The 18,540-nt window shown below is 44.7% G+C and overlaps 1 protein-coding gene across 1 annotated transcript in view; it reads right to left on the bottom strand.

Annotated features, from left to right (window-relative positions):
* Positions 1 to 5,084: 5,084 nt before the first annotated feature.
* LOC309550688 (NACHT, LRR and PYD domains-containing protein 12-like) overlaps positions 5,085 to 18,540 on the bottom strand; it is a gene marked incomplete at its 3' end in the record, with an annotated part of 537,904 nt that continues 524,448 nt past the window's right edge. The window contains exons 9-10 of the mRNA XM_082251023.1: positions 13,825 to 13,989; positions 5,085 to 5,253 (exon numbers count right to left, since the gene is read on the bottom strand). Of these exons, the coding sequence (XP_082107149.1) occupies positions 5,085 to 5,253; positions 13,825 to 13,989 (334 nt within the window). The remainder of the gene's footprint in view (positions 5,254 to 13,824; positions 13,990 to 18,540) is intronic.

Here is an 18,540-nt window from a genome sequence, read left to right as displayed (position 1 = left end):
TATACACAGTGACCATGGGCGGCCCAAAAGTTTACGACAATACCAAGGAACCTCCCGTATAGATAGATTTATAACATAATTCATATCTTCCAACATCTACCAGTTGCCTTCTTGAAACTGATAGCTTATTGTGCAGGATTGAATTTTATATCCATCGATACCAAACACAGCCTATCTCCTAATGACCTCTGACCCGTAAGGCATCTGACAGCTAGCTTCTATTCTATAGGTGATAGGGTGGTCATGCCTGGTCTTAATTCGGTCAGTATGACATTTCTCATCCAAATATATACTTATTGTTAATGTGTCATGTTCCTGTCTGCATTTATGAATTGGGTATGGATTTTTAGATGCTCTAATGAACAGCTTTGCTGTTGTGGCATTTATGACACAGCCTGGTCAGGCTTAATGGATTTGCTCAGATTTACGACCGGCCTGTTAACCACTTAAGCCCCAGCCCTATTTCGGACACTTTTTGTTCACACGTTAAAACCAGTATTTTTTCCTAGAAAACTACTTAGAACCCCCAAACATTATATATATTATTTTAGCAAAGACTCTGGAGAATAAAATGTCGGTCATTGCAATAATTTTTGTCACGCGGTATTTGCGCAGCGGTCTATAAAGCGCCATTTTTTTGGAAAAATTTTGAAAAATCACATTTCACTGCATTTAAAAAATACTAAACAGTAAAGTTAGCCCATTTTTTTGTATATTGTGAAAGAACATGTCACGCCGAGTAAATAGATACCCAACATGTTACGGTTTAAAATTGCGCCCCCCTGTGGGATGGCGACAAACTACGGTCAATAGAGATCTCAATCTGTGACGTTTTAAATTTATTAAACGGTTACCAGTTTAGAGGTAGAGTGTAGCTCTTTTTTTTAAATTATTGCTCACACTCTGGCGATCGCGGCGATACCTCACATGTGTGGTTTGAACAGCGATTTCATTTTCGGCTCGACTTGCGTATACGTTTTTTTTTGTGCGCGAGCTAACGGTGACGGGGGCGGCTAAATTTTTTTATTTATTTTTTTCCCATTTATTTTATTTATTTTTTTAACTTTATTACAGTTTAAAAAAAAAATAAAAAATCTGATCACTTTTATTGCTGTCACAAGCAATGTAAACATCCCTTGTGACAGCAATATGTGTGACAGGTACACTTTATGGAGGGATCGAGGGTCTAAAAGACCCTAGACCCCTCCACTACACTTCCCTGTATGCAAAATGCCAAAAACTGCGTTTTTGCATACAGCCGTTTTTCAAATTTGCCGCCTTTTGCAGCACAGTAACCCGGAAGTGACGTCATGGACGCCGCCTCCGGGTTACGTCAACGGAGACCCGATCAATGCCGTTTCCGGCATTCATCGGGACTCCATCCAGCCGGCGGATGTGCCGGCTGGGTGCTCGGGGCTCCCGGTGGGACGGGAGCCCCGAGCAAAGCCACGGAAGGCGGCGGGAGGGGGGGGGGGACGTCCCCTCCCGCCCCCCGGGTACCGATCGAGTGGCTCCCGAGCCGCATCGGTCGGTACCGACGGAAAGCCAACCGTCGGCTTCAAACCACGGTACCGGAATTATGCCTCTAGCTAGAGGCATCATCTCGGTACACTACCGCAAAGTTTACTGACGTAGACCTACGTTAGTATGCGGTAAGTGGTTAAACACCATCTGCTAGGATTTCTGTCTGTGCTGAGATAAGGTTTCTTTGAAGGGCCGTTTCTTTGAAGTTGAAGCCCTCGGCATTCCAGGAATTAATTAAGGTAGGGAGGGGGGAAAATTATCACTGAGCTTGTCATGGCAGAGCTCTGAACAAAATGGTTGCTTGAACAAAATGGTTGCTTTCGTATATCCAGCGCAGGATATCATTACAAGGAGTGGCGCTGGAGGAAGAATACAAAGCCGATGCTTCATGTATCTCTCCATTCACAGGCAGAGTGCATTTAATATCACTCCGCCTGTGACAGGACAGAGGCAGAACTACACAGGAAGAATCGGCTCCGTTCTGTCAGCTGACAGACTACTAACTTTCGCCAGACATCCCAGATCTCCTGCAAGGTGCAGGAGTCTCCCGCATTCAGACGCAGTAATTGCGGGTGTCAGGAGCCGCAGCCTGCATGCGGGAGACTCCTCCAACACCTTGCAGGAGATCTGGGATGTCTGGCGACAAGACTCCTCCGGCAGTGTACCCCAGGCGCCAGGCCGTTAATTCTAGTTGCCAATGTGACCTGGCACCTGGGGTTTATCGAGCCCTGCTCTACATACATGGAACTCATTTCTCTTCATTGGAATCATTTATATTAGATCACTTTATAAAACACGATCTATCATCCACACCAGGGGTCTTCAAACTAGTGATCGACCGATATCGGTTTTTCGTTGCTGATACCGATATTTTGGCCATTTAATATTGTTATCAGCCGATATTGGCCAATATTTTCTTCATTTAAAAAATTATTTTATTTTTTTTAGCACTTGACAGGTACTGTTGTGGAGGGATCTGGGGGTCTAAAAGACCCCAAACCCCTCCTCTACACTTAAAAGCATTCAAAAAGCCAAGTTTGGCCAAGTCTTTTTTTTTTTTTTTAATCTGGCGCAAATACCCGGAAGTGATGTCATGACAGGTAATATTGGAGATCCTACCTGGAGGGGTGACATTCCGTGGCACAGTCTGTTCTCATCGGAAGACGGCTTGAGCAGAGTGGCGCTGCTGGAAGGATATAAACATGCATGTCTGGGCCCTGCTTGTGGGGACAAACCTTTTGGTAAGTGACCGGTTTGCTCACTGGTGTGGTGGAGGAGGATTGAAGTTGCTGCATAGAGGTGGCAGCTGATCAGCATTGATATAAACCATCTGGATGAATCTTTGGGAATTATTATTTCTGTTACTGCACAAGTCACTGTATGGTGATTTTTTTCCAACGTTTTTCCAATCTTCTATTGTCCAATTTTGGTGATCCTGTGCCAATTGTAGCCTCAGTCTCCTACTCTTAGCTGACAGAAGTGGCATCCAGTGTGGTCTTCTGCTGCTCTAGCCCATCTGATTCAAGGTTCCATGTGTTTTGTGTTGAGATATAGAATTCTGCATACCTTGGATGTAATATGTGGTTATTTGAGTTGCTGTTGCCTTTCTATCATCTGGAACCAGTCTGCCCATTTTCCTCATCAACAAGGCATTTTCCTCCGCACAACTGCCGCTCACTGGATATTTTCTCTTTTCCCACCATTCTCTGTAATCCCGAGAGATGGTTGTGTGTGAGAATCCCAGAAATACTCAGACCAGCCCGTCTGGCACCAACAACAATGCCACCTTCAAAGTCACCTAAATCCTCTTTCTTCCCCATTCTGATGCTCAGTTTGAATTTCAATAAGTCGTCTTCACCACGTCTACATGCCTAAATCTATTGAGTTGCTGCCATGTGATTGGCTGATTAGCAATTTGTATTACCAAGCAATTTAATAGGTGTACCTAATAAAGTGTCCGGTGAGTGTAGATTGAAGTAGCTGTGAATAGGTTCTGCCCTTGCTCACATGTATGAAAGTGGATTTTTGTAGTGAATGTCATTGTTAGATTTGATCCCTATTGGTGGAGTTATCACATCTACATTAAATGTTTTACATTTTCAGCAAGTGTTGGTATTGGGACACATTGTAGGGTGCAGATTTCTCATTTGTTTCATCACACATTTTGTCACTAAAGCCCCGTACACACGTACCGATTGTCGGCTGAATGATCGGCCGTCTTTTGTCCGGTGCTGTCCTGTCGGTTGAAAAGTGCTAAAGACTGCACATGAATTTTGTCGGCCAACAACAGCCGACTGCAGAAGTGATGTCATGTGATGGTTAACTTTCCGTGTGTTTTTTCTTTTCTGAGCATGCCCAGTCTTGTTCATCTGCTGTTTGTCGGCCGAATTCTGTACTGACTGAGGAACAATCGGCCGTTCTGGTGTTGGCCAACAAAAATTTTATAGCCTGCACACCAGATTCTGTTCGGCCGAAAATTTGCAGTCGGTTGTCGGAAGCATCATACTAACAAGCCGACAATCGGCTGATCGTTCGGTGGCCGAATATTTACGGCCGACAATCGCTACGTGTGTACGGGGCTTTAGTGTAGGGCTCTATGCATAGAATTATATTATACTATTTGTACTTCTATATCAGACTTCCTGCTGGCCGATGATTTTCATTCATTACATTTTTGTTGGAAGAATGGGCTGAGTGAGGAATCTTTCACTAAATGTAGAAGTAGAGAGATATATATATATATATATATGTGAACCTAGAAATGTAGGTTGAGGTAGACTTTATATAAATCGCAGTAGTTAAAGTGATGCTTTAGGATAACTTAATTCTATATGTACTCATGTTGAAGGTTTCCATCCTCCCTTCCCCCTCTCCTGTAATAAAAGGGGAGTCTTTATGTCTCTTTTTCCTACAGAGAAAACCTTGAGAGATAAGGAAGCAGGATGCTACATTCCAAGACCAACTTCCAGAACTAGCACTGACCGGAGAGATAACAGCTAAAGGATGGGACAGTTGAAGTAACCATTACTTTGCTGGATGAAAGAGAGGACATTGATTGGATGGAAATGTACTGTTACACCTTGGACCGGCCCAGAACACACCTATACCTCATTAATATTCTTCACTATAAAAAGTGCAAACCCCATTGTCTGGGTAGATTTTTTTATGCATGAGACAGGCTGCTGACTGAACTCTGTATATATCTCCATGCGCATGTAAATAAACAAATTCCTCTTGTTTTCCAAAATCACCGGATCTGAGTTGTTCCTACAATTTTACACAAAGTTTTTCACGTTTTTTAGTGCAGAAATTTAATTTTTGTTTTCTATCCAGCTTTAGAGAAGTGTCTGATATTGGTGATATATAGAGACAAACAGGAGATGAAATATTTCTCCATTATTATTATTTGATTTATGGAGTTTGGACAGAACAGTCCAGGATTGGAGATTTATGGAGCCTAAAGATGGATTTTGATGACATTCTCATATTTCTATATTATTTATGTGGTTTAGATATAAAACTGTCCCAGAATATTATTGTCTCAGTCAGTCCTGTTATACTCACTGTAATTCCTCTATCCGGCTTGTTGTCAGAGCTTCCATCACATCCCTGAAATGAGGACCCTCCAGATTGTTCCCAGACAGGTCCAGTGTCCTCAGTGTCTGGTTATTTCTTATTCCAGATGCCAGGTGGGGGCAGGAACTGTCTGTCAGCTGATTAGAGGACAATCTGTAGAAGAGAAGAATGTTACCAGAAGAAAATGAATTTCTCCCCCAGGAATGAATGGAACTATTCTCTACATCAGGGCTTGACACATTTTTTCTTGAAATCTAGGAGCCAGCTAAAAAAGTTAGAAGCCAATTTTTTTCACGCATGCCGAATGGCCGGCTTCTGTCCGACAGAGGGGCCACCCCTAGAATTGGTTGCAAAAATGGCTCTACTCCGGTTAAGAAAGGCAAAAATCTTTGTTGAAAATGTTTCATACTGGTTAACAGACTGTGAACCAAAGCTTAAAAATCAACAGCTATTGGTGAACAAAACCTTGGACTTGCCGCTGCAGATAATCCCACTTTCACACACACACACACACACACACACACGTGTGAAGGCCCTGACAAGTCCAAGGTTTTGTTCACCAATGGCTGTAGATTTTTAAGCTTTGGTTCACAGTCTGTTAACCAGTATGAAACATTTTCAACAAAGATTTTTGCCTTTCTTAACCTGAGCAGAGCCATTTTTGAAACCAATTCTAGGGGTGGCACCCCTGTTTTTGAAATGTATGCACAGTTTCCCAGGTTGCCTGAGCTCTCCGGTCATATTTGACCGTATGGTATGTAGAAATTATGGGAGTACCACCCTCTAATTATTAGATTGGATGGCTTTTTGTGTCCCCAGATTTAGTTTTATGCTTGATAGTTGCACCCCAAGCACATGTGACTTCCTGCTGGCTGGTACTGCTGGCTGTAGGGCTGGCGATTACTGCTGGTGGGTACTGCTGTAGAAATTGCCGGCTAGTACTGCTGTGGGTACTGCTGGCTGGTATTGCGGCGGGTATTGCTGGCTGGTACTGCTGTGGGTACTGCTGCCTGGTTTTGCGGCCGGTACTGCTGGCTGGTATTACGACGGGTACTGCTGGCTGGTATTGTGGTGGGTACTGCTGGGGGGAAATGCTGGCGGTGAGGAGTGGCGCTGGAGAAAGGATACAGATCCGATGCTTCCTGTATCTCTCCTGTCACAGGCAGAGTGCATTTAATATCACTCCGCCTGTGACAGGACAGAGCCGGAACTACACAGGAAGAATCAGCTCCGTTCCTTTCACCAGACATCCCAGATCTCCTGCGAGGTGCGGGAATCTCCCACATGCGGACGCAGTAATTGCGGGTGTCAGGAGCCGCAGCCTGCATGATGGAGACTCCCACACCTCGCAGGAGATCTGGGATGTCTGGCAACAAGACCCCTCCGGCAGTTTACCCAAGGCGCCAGGCCATTAATTCTAGTTGCCAATGTGACCTGGCACCTGGGGTTTATCGAGCCCTGCTCTACATACATGGAACTCATTTCTCTTTATTGGAATCATTTATATTAGATGACTTTATAAAACACGATCTATCATCTACATGTAGCACTCTACAGGTAGGTGCTAGGTAAATGCATAGTAGGGCCTTGTTTGCCTAACAGCAGGGAGATGATTTCTTTTTGACAGGGTGGCATGGTTTCCAGGTGTGTCTGCTGAGAGGGAAGTCCCCCCACTGGCTCTGTGAGAGGCTTCTCATAGGGCAGTGGAGGAAACCCAATCAGGGACACATTCAGGCTTGTAACTACTTCAGAAGGCAGCTTCTGCTGGAGAGGATTCTAGGAGTGGGTATAAGTTTGAGGGGAGCGCATGATGCAGCGTCTTTGGCAGGAGCAGAGTCCCAGGAGGGGAAGTACGGCTGTCTGTCCTCCTGTCCGAGGAAGTGGATGTCTCGGGGTGCTGCCTGAGAATCCAGAGCATGCTGAGTTGAGCTGAAGGACTTGTGCAGTAACAGAAATAATAATTCCCAAAAATTCATCCAGATGGTTTATATCAATGCTGATCAGCTGCCACCTCTTTGCAGCAACTTCAATCCTCCTCCACCACACCAGTGAGCAAACCGGTCACTTACCAAAAGGTTTGTCCCCACAAGCAAGGTCCAGACATGCATGTTTATATCCTTCCAGCAGCGCCACTCCACTCAAGCCAGATTCCAATGAGAAGAGACTGTGCCCCGGAAGGTCACACCTCCAGGTAGTATCTCCAATATCACCCGAGGTATCCAGACAATGGCCGCAATCACATCACATAGAAAAGAAAAAGTCCCCATAGTCCATAATCCTTAACCACTTTACGACCGGCCGGTACTGCGGCAGGCAGACGCTCCCAGGCAAATCGCTAAACATGTACTGCGCTCACTCTCGGGAGTCTAGGGGGCGAGCACGTGCTGCCACCGGCACGCCCCTGCTCATCAGCGGGGAAGCCGATGCCTGTGCCAGGCGGATCCGATTGCTGCCGACACCCGCGATCGTTCCCCACTGAGAGAAGAACGGTTGGCTGTTGGCTCTCCTTGGGATGATCATAGCGATAATGTGATCCTGCTATATAGGATCACAGGTCTCTATGGTAATTTCAGAAGCCACGCCTCCCGCAGTTAGAATCACTCCCCTAGGCTCACATTTAACCCCTCAATACAAATGGCATTAGTACAGTGACAGTGCATATTTTTAGCACTGATTACTGTAGTAATGTCACTGATCCCCTCAAAAGTGTCAAAAATGTCAGTAAGGGGTCCGATCTGTCCGCCACAATGTCGCAGTCCTGAAAGAAAATCGCAGATTACTGCCATTACTAGTAAAAAAAAACAATAAAAAATGACATAAATCTTTCCCGTAGTTTGTAGACGCGATAACTTTTGTGCAAACCAATCAAAATAGGCTTATTACGTTTTTTTTTTTTTTTTTTTTTACCAAAAATATATAGCAGAAAACAAATTGGCCTAAAATGTAAAAAAAAAAAAATAGATTTTTAATTTTTTTTTTTTTTTTGGGAATGTTACAGTGCCTTGCGAAAGTGTTTTGCCCCCTTGAACTTTTCGACCTTTTGTCACATTTCAGGCTTCAAACCTAAAGATATAAAACTGTCATTTTTTGTGAAGAATCAACAACAAGTGGGACACAATCATGAAGTTGAACGAAATTTATTGGATATTTCAAACTTTGTTAACAAATAAAAAACTGAAAAATTGGGCGTGCAAAATTATTCAGCCCCTTTACTTTCAGTGCAGCAAACTCTCTCCAGAAGTTCAGTGAGGATCTCTGAATGATCCAATGTTGACCTAAATGACTAATGATGATAAATAGAATCCACCTGTGTGTAATCAAGTCTCCGTATAAATGCACCTGCACTGTGATAGTCTCAGAGGTCCGTTTAAAGTGCAGAGAGCATCATGAAGAACAAGGAACACAGCAGGCAGGTCCGAGGTACTGTTGTGGAGAAGTTTAAAGCCGGATTTGGATACAAAAAGATTTCCCAAGCTTTAAACATCCCAAGGAGCACTGTGCAAGCGATAATATTGAAATGGAAGGAGTATCAGACCACTGCAAATCTACGAAGACCTGGCCGTCCCTCTAAACTTTCAGCTCATACAAGGAGAAGACTGATCAGAGATGCAGCCAAGAGGCCCATGATCACTCTGGATGAACTGCAGAGATCTACAGCTGAGGTGGGAGACTCTGTCCATAGGACAACAATCAGTCGTATACTGCACAAATCTGGCCTTTATGGAAGAGGGGCAAGAAGAAAGCCATTTCTTAAAGATATCCATAAAAAGTGTTGTTTAAAGTTTGCCACAAGCCACCTGGGAGACACCAAACATGTGGAAGAAGGAGCTCTGGTCAGATAAAACCAAAATCAAACTTTTTGGCAACAATGCAAAACGTTATGTTTGGCATAAAAGCAACACAGCTCATCACCCTGAACACACCATCCCCACTGTGAAACATGGTGGTGGCAGAATCATGGTTTTGGCCTGCTTTTCTTCAGCAGGGACAGGGAAGATGGTTAAAATTGATGGGAAGATGGATGGAGCCAAATACAGGACCATTCTGGAAGAAAACCTGATGGAGTCTGCAAAAGACCTGAGACTGGGACGGAGATTTGTCTTCCAACAAGACAATGATCCAAAACATAAAGCAAAATCTACAATGGAATGGTTCACAAATAAACGTATCCAGGTGTTAGAATGGCCAAGTCAAAGTCCAGACCTGAATCCAATCGAGAATCTGTGGAAAGAACTGAAACTGCTGTTCACAAACGCTCTCCATCCAACCTCACTGAGCTCGAGCTGTTTTGCAAGGAGGAATGGCCAAAAATGTCAGTCTCTCGATGTGCAAAACTGATAGAGACATACCCCAAGCGACTTACAGCTGTAATCGCAGCAAAAGGTGGCGCTACAAAGTATTAACTTAAGGGGGCTGAATAATTTTGCACGCCCAATTTTTCAGTTTTTTATTTGTTAACAAAGTTTGAAATATCCAATAAATTTCGTTCCACTTCATGATTGTGTCCCACTTGTTGTTGATTTTTCACCAAAAAATTACAGTTTTAGATCTTTATGTTTGAAGCCTGAAATGTGGCAAAAGGTCGCAAAGTTCAAGGGGGCCGAATACTTTCGCAAGGCACTGTATATAGCAGAAAGTGAAAAATATATATTTTTTTTTCAAAATTGTCGCTCTTTTTTTTTATAGCACAAAAAATAAAAATCGCACAGGTGATAAAATATCACCAAAATAAAGCTCTATGAGAAAAAAAAGGACATCAATTTAATTTGGGTACAGCGCCGCACGACCGCGCAATTGTCTGTTAAAGTAATGCAGTGCCGAATCGCAAAATAGGGCCTGGTCAGGAAGGGGACAAATCCTTTCCGGTCTTAACCACTTAAGCCCCGGAAGATTTTACCCCCTTCCTGACCAGGGCCTATTTTGCGATTCAGCACTGCGTGAATTTAACAGACAATTGCGCAGTCGTACGACGCTGTACCCAAATGAAATTGACGTCCTTTTTTTCCCACAAACAGAGCTTTCTTTTGGTGGTATTTGATCACCTGTGCGATTTTTTGATCATGTGCTATAAACAAAAAACAGCGACAATTTTGCAAAAATAACAACATTTTTCAAATTTTCTTATATGAAATCCCCCCCCCAAAAAAAAGTGGAAAAATCAAAATTTTTTAACATTTTAGGACAATTTGTTTTCTGCTACATATGTTTGGTAAAAAAAAAAAATCGCAAAAAGCGTATTTTGATTGGTTTGCGCAAAAGTTATTGCGTTTGCTAACTACGGGAAAGACTTTTGTCATTTTTATTTATTTATTTTTTTAACGAGTAATGTCAGCGATCTGCTTTTTTTTTTTTTTTTACGGGACTGCGACATTGTGGCGGACGGATCGGACCCCTGACTGACACTTTTGGGGGTACCAGTGACATTACTACAGTAATAAATGCTATACATATGCACTGTTACTGTAAAAATGACACTGGCAGGGAAGGGGTTAATTTTATTTGAGAAGGAGGGGTTATTGGATGATGATGATTGGATGTGGCTAGTGATGTAACAGCAGAGATCTACGGTCCTACATAGCAGGATCGTATGATCTCTGCTGTTACACAGGGGAGAATGACAGGCGGCTTTGTTTACATTAGCCGTCTGCCTTACTCCCTCTGTAACTGACGATCGCGAGTGACCGGCGGACATCGGGTCCACCGGTCACTCGCGTGGGGGGGTCTGTGACCGAGCAGGAGTGGGAGCGCGCCTCCAGCGGCGCGCGCTCGCTCCCTAGAGCCTCAAAGGCTAGTGACATAGCACTACGTCACTTTGCCTGTGAGGGGCTGACTGCTGACGTAAATCGTTGTTAGGCAGTCGGCAAGTGGTTAAATATTTATTTATTTATTTCAGGTACTTATATAGCGCTGTCAATTTACGCAGCACTTTACATATACATTGCACATTCACATCAGTCCCTGCCCTCAAGGAGCTTACAATTTAAGGTCCCCAACTCACATACATATTAACATAGTATGGTCAATTTTATACAGGATCCAATTAACCTACCAGCATGTCTTTGGAGTGTGGGAGGAAACCGGAGTTCCCGGAGGAAGCCCACGCAGGCACAGGGAGAACATGCAAACTCCAGGCAGGTAGGTTTGGGGGTTGGGATTCGAATCAGCGACCCTCATGCTGCTAGGTGAAAGCGCTAACCACTACACCACCGTGCTGCCCTAATATAAATATATATTGAATGACAGATTGTAGACTTCCATCATATACACGAGTATACACAGAACTCCGAGCATGCACTGCTCCGGACTGCAGCCGTGTGCGATGACATCACTTTATTCACTCCATCAAGAACGGCTGCAGTCCGGAGCAGTGCATGCTCGGAGTTCTGTGTATACTCGTGTATATGATGGAAGTCTACAATCTGTCATTCAATATATATTTAAGGATTATGTACTATGGAGGCTTTTTCTTTTCTATGTGATTGATTGCGGCCATTGTCTGGATACCTCGGGTGATATTGGAGATCCTACCTGGAGGGGTGACATTCCGTGGCACAGTCTCTTCTCATTGGAAGACAGCTTGAGCGGACTGGCGCTGCTGGAAGGATATAAACATGCATGTCTGGGCCCTGCTTGTGGGGACAAACCTTTTGGTAAGTGACCGGTTTGCTCACTGGTGTGGTGGAGGAGGATTGAAGTTGCTGCAAAGAGGTGGCAGCTGATCAGCATTGATTTAAACCATCTGGATGAATCTTTGGGAATTATTATTTCTGTTACTGCACAAGTCACTGTATGGTGATTGGAGATGGAAGTAGTGGTGAATGGGTTGTAGGAAATTCACTTTTTTACATTTATGATCTTTCTCTTGATGTTTGCAATATTATAAGATAACTTTGTTGCTCTTCATGTTTATGTATTTTGCACATTATATGTTATATACACTCACCAGACACTTTATTAGGTACACCTTGCTAGTAGTGGGTTGGACCCCCTTTTGCCTTCATTCTTCTTGGCATAGATACAACAAGGTGCTGGAAACATTCCTCAGAGATTTTGCTCCATAGTGACATGATAGCATCACGCAGTTGCTGCAGATTTGTCGGCTGCACATCCATGATGCCAATCTCCCGTTCCACCACATCCCAAAGGTTCTCTATTGGATGAGATGTGGTGAGTGTGGAGGCCATTGGAGTACAGTGACCTCATTGTCATGGTGAAGAAACCAGGGGTGAGATGATTGGAGCTTTGTGACATGGCGCATTATCCTGCTGGAAGGAGCCATCAGAAGATGGGGGCACTGTAGTCATAAAGGGATGGACATGGTCAGCAACAATACTCAGGTAGGGCATGGTGTGTAAACCATGATCAATTGGAACTAAGGGGTCCAAAGTGTGCCAAGACCCCCCCACCCCCCACACACACACCATTACACCACCACCAGCTTGAACCGGTGATACAAGGCAGGATGAATCCATGCTTTCATGTTGTTCACACCAAATTCTGATCCTCCCATCTGAATGTCGCAGCTGAAATCAAGACTCATCAGACCAGGCAATGTATTTCAAATCTTCTATTGTCTAATTTTGATGATCCTGTGCGATTTGTAGCCTCAGTTTCCGGTTCTTACCTGACAGGAGTGGCACCCGGTGTGGTCTTCTGCTGCTGCAGCCCATCTGCTTCAAGTTCGATGTGTTGTGCATTCAGTGATATTATTCTGCATACCTTGGATGTAACGAGCGGTTATTTGAGTTACTGTTGCCTTTCTATCATCTGGAACAAGTCTGCCCATTCTCCTCTGACATCAACAAGGCATTTTCCTCCACACAACTGCCGCTCACTGGATATTTTCTCTTTTTCCCACCATTCTCTGTAACCCGATAGATGGTTGTGTGTGAAAATCCCAGAAATACTCAGACCAGCCCGTCTGGCACCAACAACCATGCCACCTTCAAAGTCACCTAAATCCTCTTTCTTCCCCATTCTGATGCTCGGTTTGAGCTTCAGTAAGTTGTCTTCTCCTCGTCAAGATGCCTAAATGCATTGAGTTGCTGCCATGTGATTGGTTGATTAGCAATTTGTATTACCAAGCAATTGAGCAGGTGTACCTAATATAGTGTCCGGTGAGTGTAGATTGAAGTAGCTGTGAATAGGTTGGAGGAGATCTGTCCTCGCTCACATGTATGAATGTGGATTTTTGTAGTGAATGTCATTGTTAGATTTGATCCCTATTGGTGGAGTTATCACATCTACATTAAATGTTTTACATTTTCATCAAGTGTTGGTATTGGGACACATTGTAGGGTGCAGATTTCTCATTGGTTTCATCACACATTTTGTCACTAAGTGTAGGGCTCTATGTATAGAATTCTATTCTACTATTTCTACTTCTATATCAGACTTCCTGCTGGCCGATGATTTTCATTCATTACATTTTACACAAAGTTTTTCAAGCTTTTAAGTGTACATATTTCATTTTTTATTTATGTTTTCTATCCAGCTTTAGAGAAGTGTCTGATATTGGTGATATATAGAGACAAACAGGAGATGAAATATTTCTCCATTATTATTATTTGATTTATGGAGTTTGGCAGAACAGTCCAGGATTGGAGATTTATGGAGCCTAAAGATGGATTTTGATGACATTTTCATATTTCTATATTATTTATGTGGTTTAGATATAAAACTGTCCCAGAATATTATTGTCTCAGTCAGTCCTGTTATACTCACTGTAATTCCTCTATCCGGCTTGTTGTCAGAGCTTCCATCACATCCCTGAAATGAGGACCCCCCAGATTGTTCCCAGACAGGTCCAGTGTCCTCAGTTTCTGGTTATTTCTTATTCCAGATGCCAGGTGGGGGCAGGAACTGTCTGTCAGGTGAGTATAGGACAATCTGTAGAAGAAGAGAAGAATGTTACCAGAAGAAAATGAATTTCTCTGAGTCCTCTGACAGTCACAAAACTTTGCATAGACACACCTACAGGGGGCTGTCCCTCTGGTCCAATACCCCCGGCTAGCCTCATTCCCAATTCAGTTTGTCTTTTGCCTAGATAGGAGTAGGCAGGCTTCCCTTTGCTGGGGCTACAGTCTCAGCCTTTTCTTCTGTTTTCTTGATTTTTTATTTCTCCTAAGTGATTTTCATTACACTGATAGCTTTTTATTTGTTCCTGCGCTTAGTTAGTCAGTCTTCGGAAGACTACAGCATTTGCGGAGCTGGGAATCGCACTGGTTGTACTAGAGCCTTACAGAATCCCAGCCCGCCATCGAGCATTTGGCAGGCTATGCGTACGCCCAGGCCTCACAAACGACCTGTCCCTGTCCTCAGGGACAAAGCCTGTGGGGTGGCTACTTCGCTAGGATGTCTCAACTGCGGTACGCCGTGTGTTGCTAGTGTCCTTTTCCGCTGACGGCACCCCCTTCTGGGGTGGGAGGCTTCCCGTCGCAGAGTGGCACCCACGCTTTTGCTGGTTTGGTGAGTACCATGCTACCCCCCCCCCGTCTATGGCATTGTCTGTCGGGGGGTGTATGTGGGGCCTCTGTTATGGGGATGGCAGTCTGTTTGGAGTCTGTGATGTCCACCTCATGTCCGTCTATGTAGTTCCCGTGTGTCCCTCACGGTCCCTGTGGGGGCACTATAGCGGTCCTGCCACGATGTGGGGGGTTTGTGGGGGTCCCTGAGTCCCTTGTAGTGCTTCTGCAACGTTTGGGGGTACAGACATGTGTTGGTGGGGGCCGCAGTTGTGTAAAAACCACTGGGCTGCCATTTTGGGTGTGAGCAGGCTGTTCGGCTTCATGTGAGGGTGCAGCCATTTTCTCTGTAGTGCATTGGCGCCCTTTCCGGCGCCATCTTTAGTGTGGGCAATGTATTTCCCCATGTGTTTGGCGGCCATTTTCTCGGAGCCTTCCCCATAGACTTTGATTGGCAACCATTTTCTTATTTCTCAGTCCTATGTTCGGCCTCCAGCGGCGTGACATCACTTCCCTTCTCCAAGCAGTCAGATAGAGCTAGCAGCATGGTATTGTATGGATACACTTCTGGGGGGCTTTTCTGCTATTTTTTATGGGATAATATCTTTGCTGGCAGTTGTATTCATCGGTATTTAGTAGCACAGGCTAGTCCCAATTGCGGAGAATTGCGGTGAACCGCCGCGATCGCTGATTTAAAGGGCCAGCGCCATAACATTTCTAAGTGTGTTTTATGGAGTCCCAGGACAGCAAATTCCCCCCAGCTCTGGTGGAGGGTTCAGGTACTCCTGAATCCTTTGCGTTAGGCTCCCTAACTGCTGCACTTGCGACTTTAGCGTCTATAAGTGGATCTGTTGATGTCTGGGCGGGCTTCTAGGAAAAGGCCCAGGCTTTCTCAATCCTCTGATTCAGAGTTAGATATGGTTGCCATGGACAGTGTACCCACTGAGGGGGTCGCAGTCCTCTCAGTCAGAAGGGGGGGAGGAGGAGGAGGAGGAGGGGGGAGGACTCCCCCCTCCGGGTCGGCCAGGGTACGCGCTGCGATGTCTGCGCTCATTAGTTCTGTTAAAGATACGCTACATTTAGAGAATGAGCCCCACCCGCCGGGTATGCGGTCTTCCTTTGGGACCCGCAGAACCCAGAAGTCGGTTCAGGTATTTCCCTGTTCCGCTGAGTTTTCACGAAACAGTGAATGAGCAATTTAAAGCGCAATTTTGTGGTACCTAAGCGGTATCAGTACTGTTGTCCCTTTGCGTCTCCGACGGATTCGCGCTGGACTGTGGCCCCTAAGGGGGACCACACGGTATCCAGGTTAATCAAGACCACTCTGATGCCCGTGGAGGATTCTCCGGTGTTTAGGGACCCGGCGGATAGGCAGGTGGAATCTCTCACCATATAGGAGTGGCGAGTTTCTTGATGAAACCCGTGTTTGCCTCAATGATGGTCTCTCAGGCTGTAGTGGAGTGGACTAAGGTGCTAAGACGCACTCTTGTGGCTGACTCCGCCCCTCCAGCTACTCTGGAGATGGTGGACCAAAATTATTCCGGCCCCTTTAGTCTCCCACTTGTCTGCGGTCGCAGAGGCAATCCGTTGCATTGTGTGGTTGTAACGCTGGTCGGCCGACCAGAATTTCAAGAAGACGGTGTCTGACATCCCTTATGCAGGGAATAGCCTTTTTGGGGACTCCCTGCACGAATTGGTTAAGGGGGTCACTGGGGGTAACAGCACACTGCTGCCCCAGGGGTCCAGGGGCAAGTCTTTCCATGGTAAGCGGGGCCCTTCCTTTAAACCTAACCAGGGGTCCTTTCGTGCCTTCAAGGCACAAGACGAGGGCACATCGTTCAAGGCCTCTGGTGGCCAGAAGAAGCCTGGGGCGGGCAAGCCAAAAAAGCAGCCCATGCTGGCACGACGGCCCAGTCCGCCTCATCCTGAAGGGGCGCCCTCACCCATTCCGGGAAGGGGGCCTTTTGCGCTGTTTTCCCGACCCTTGGCTGGCCAAGATTTAGGATAGATGGGTTCAGGACCTCATTCGGTCAGGGTACAAGATCGAATTTCGATCACGCCCAGCAGACAGATTCTTTCCCTCAAATCTTCATTTGACCCTAGATTGTTTCCAAGATCTCCTTGCCCTGGGGGTGATCGTCCTGGTGACATATCGGGTCAGGTTTCGGGGGTTTTCCTCGAATCTGTTCACGGTGCCCAGAAAGGAGGGCTAGGTGCGTCCAATTCTGGACTTAATGTTTCTGAACTGCTTCGTGCGGGTTCAAAAGTTCTGCATGGAATTCCTCCGATCGGTGGTGGCCTCCCTGAGCCTGGGAGATTTCCTGGCTTCCATTGACCTCAAGGATGAGTATTTACACTTTCCCATTTACGAGGGTCATCAGAGGTACCTCCGATTTGCTATCGTGGAGGAGCACTATCAGTTCGTGGCGTTGCCTTTCGGTCTCGCTTCGGCTTCACAGGTGTTGGCTCCTGTCCTGGCCCTGTTGCGGGCACAGGGGATTTGTCAGGTTTATTGGGGTGATTAAATAATAGAAAAAAAATGGATTTGAAAAGCCATGTATATTACATCTTATGCATATAGATTTTGAACAGTACAGCTTCCATCTTGTTTTGGAGGTGAATGAAGGTTCATATATGTTCTTTTGCAAGATGTCTCTTACAAAAGAGTCTAGAATTTCAATAGAAGATCTCTGTATCTATATAGTCATAAATAAGTGCTACATGGACATCTCATCAGATAAGACATAATGGTAGTGCCAGTCTGTAAGTATTGCAACAATGGATAGTAGCCCAGTTTATTCCATTAGGTTCATTTAAACTATATTTTTTAAAGATACATTATATCATATGTAAGAAAATATGAGTAATAATCATGTCATTATATTATGTAAGGCATATACATATTTAGAAATTATCTGTATACCATATGTTGGGTTTATATTTTTGCTAAATAACAAATCTTACTTAGAGTGAATACTAAATTATCTCACTTTAAGTAAGTTTGTGTTTAAGTTTTTAGGTAATATAAATCCTACAAGCCAGACACTATGTCTGACAGTAATGGCAGAATTCAAATAATGAATGGACTTTCACTAGCCAATAGGTCAAAGGTTATCTTTAAATAGTGGTCTTATTGTATGTTCTAAATACTGAATCTAATGAACAGTACAATACTGCCCCCTTTGGAGATGCTACTAAATGCAGTCTCTGGGTAACTCAGTATTTTCCAATATACTATTGTAAGATTCTGGTACCTTCGGTACCCTTCCAGCCCATTTCTTCCGCATTGCGTCCCACCTTTTCAGCTAGGTGGAACGCATATACCTGCCTATCTCTTTAAGCCGCATGACGTCATCACTAGGCGCCGCTCTGAGCGGCTATTTCAATCGCCTGCTTTCACTCACAAGGGGTTCGTGCAAACCGCTTGTTACACAGCCTTGCCTGACGCTGCCGAAGCCTCCAGCTATTTCTCCAATATCTGGATAGACCGGAGTCTCGCTGTTTGATCCTGTATCTCGCTACTTGATCCTGTATCTCGCTACCTGATCCTTATCTTATTATCGGACCCCTCATCTCTCTAAACCAACTAGTGATAAGTACCCCACAGGGGATTCCTTCCTAAACAACTTACACTATCTACTCCTGCATACTAAAAACTGTTGCTATCTATGCATTATTATTTCTATCATCTGCACTGTTACATAGATTGCTAGCTCTTGAGTCTACTAGTCTTGATACTTGATCTTGTATCTCGCTACTTGATCCTGTATCTCGCTACTGATCCTGTATCTCGTTACCTGATCCTTATCTCATTACCGGACTCCTCGCCTCTCTAAACCAACTAGTGATAAGTACACCACAGGGGATTCCTTCCTAAACAACTTACACTATCTACTCCTGCATACTAAAAACTGTTGCTATCTATGCATTACTATTTCTATCATCTGCACTGTTACATAGATTGCTAGCTCTTGAG

Source organism: Pelophylax lessonae (assembly GCF_965119305.1).
Source record: "Pelophylax lessonae genome assembly, chromosome: 3".
Classification (NCBI taxonomy): Eukaryota; Metazoa; Chordata; class Amphibia; order Anura; family Ranidae; genus Pelophylax; species Pelophylax lessonae.
The sequence above is the reverse complement of the archived record's forward strand: the minus strand, read 5'-3'. Positions and strand labels throughout refer to the sequence as shown.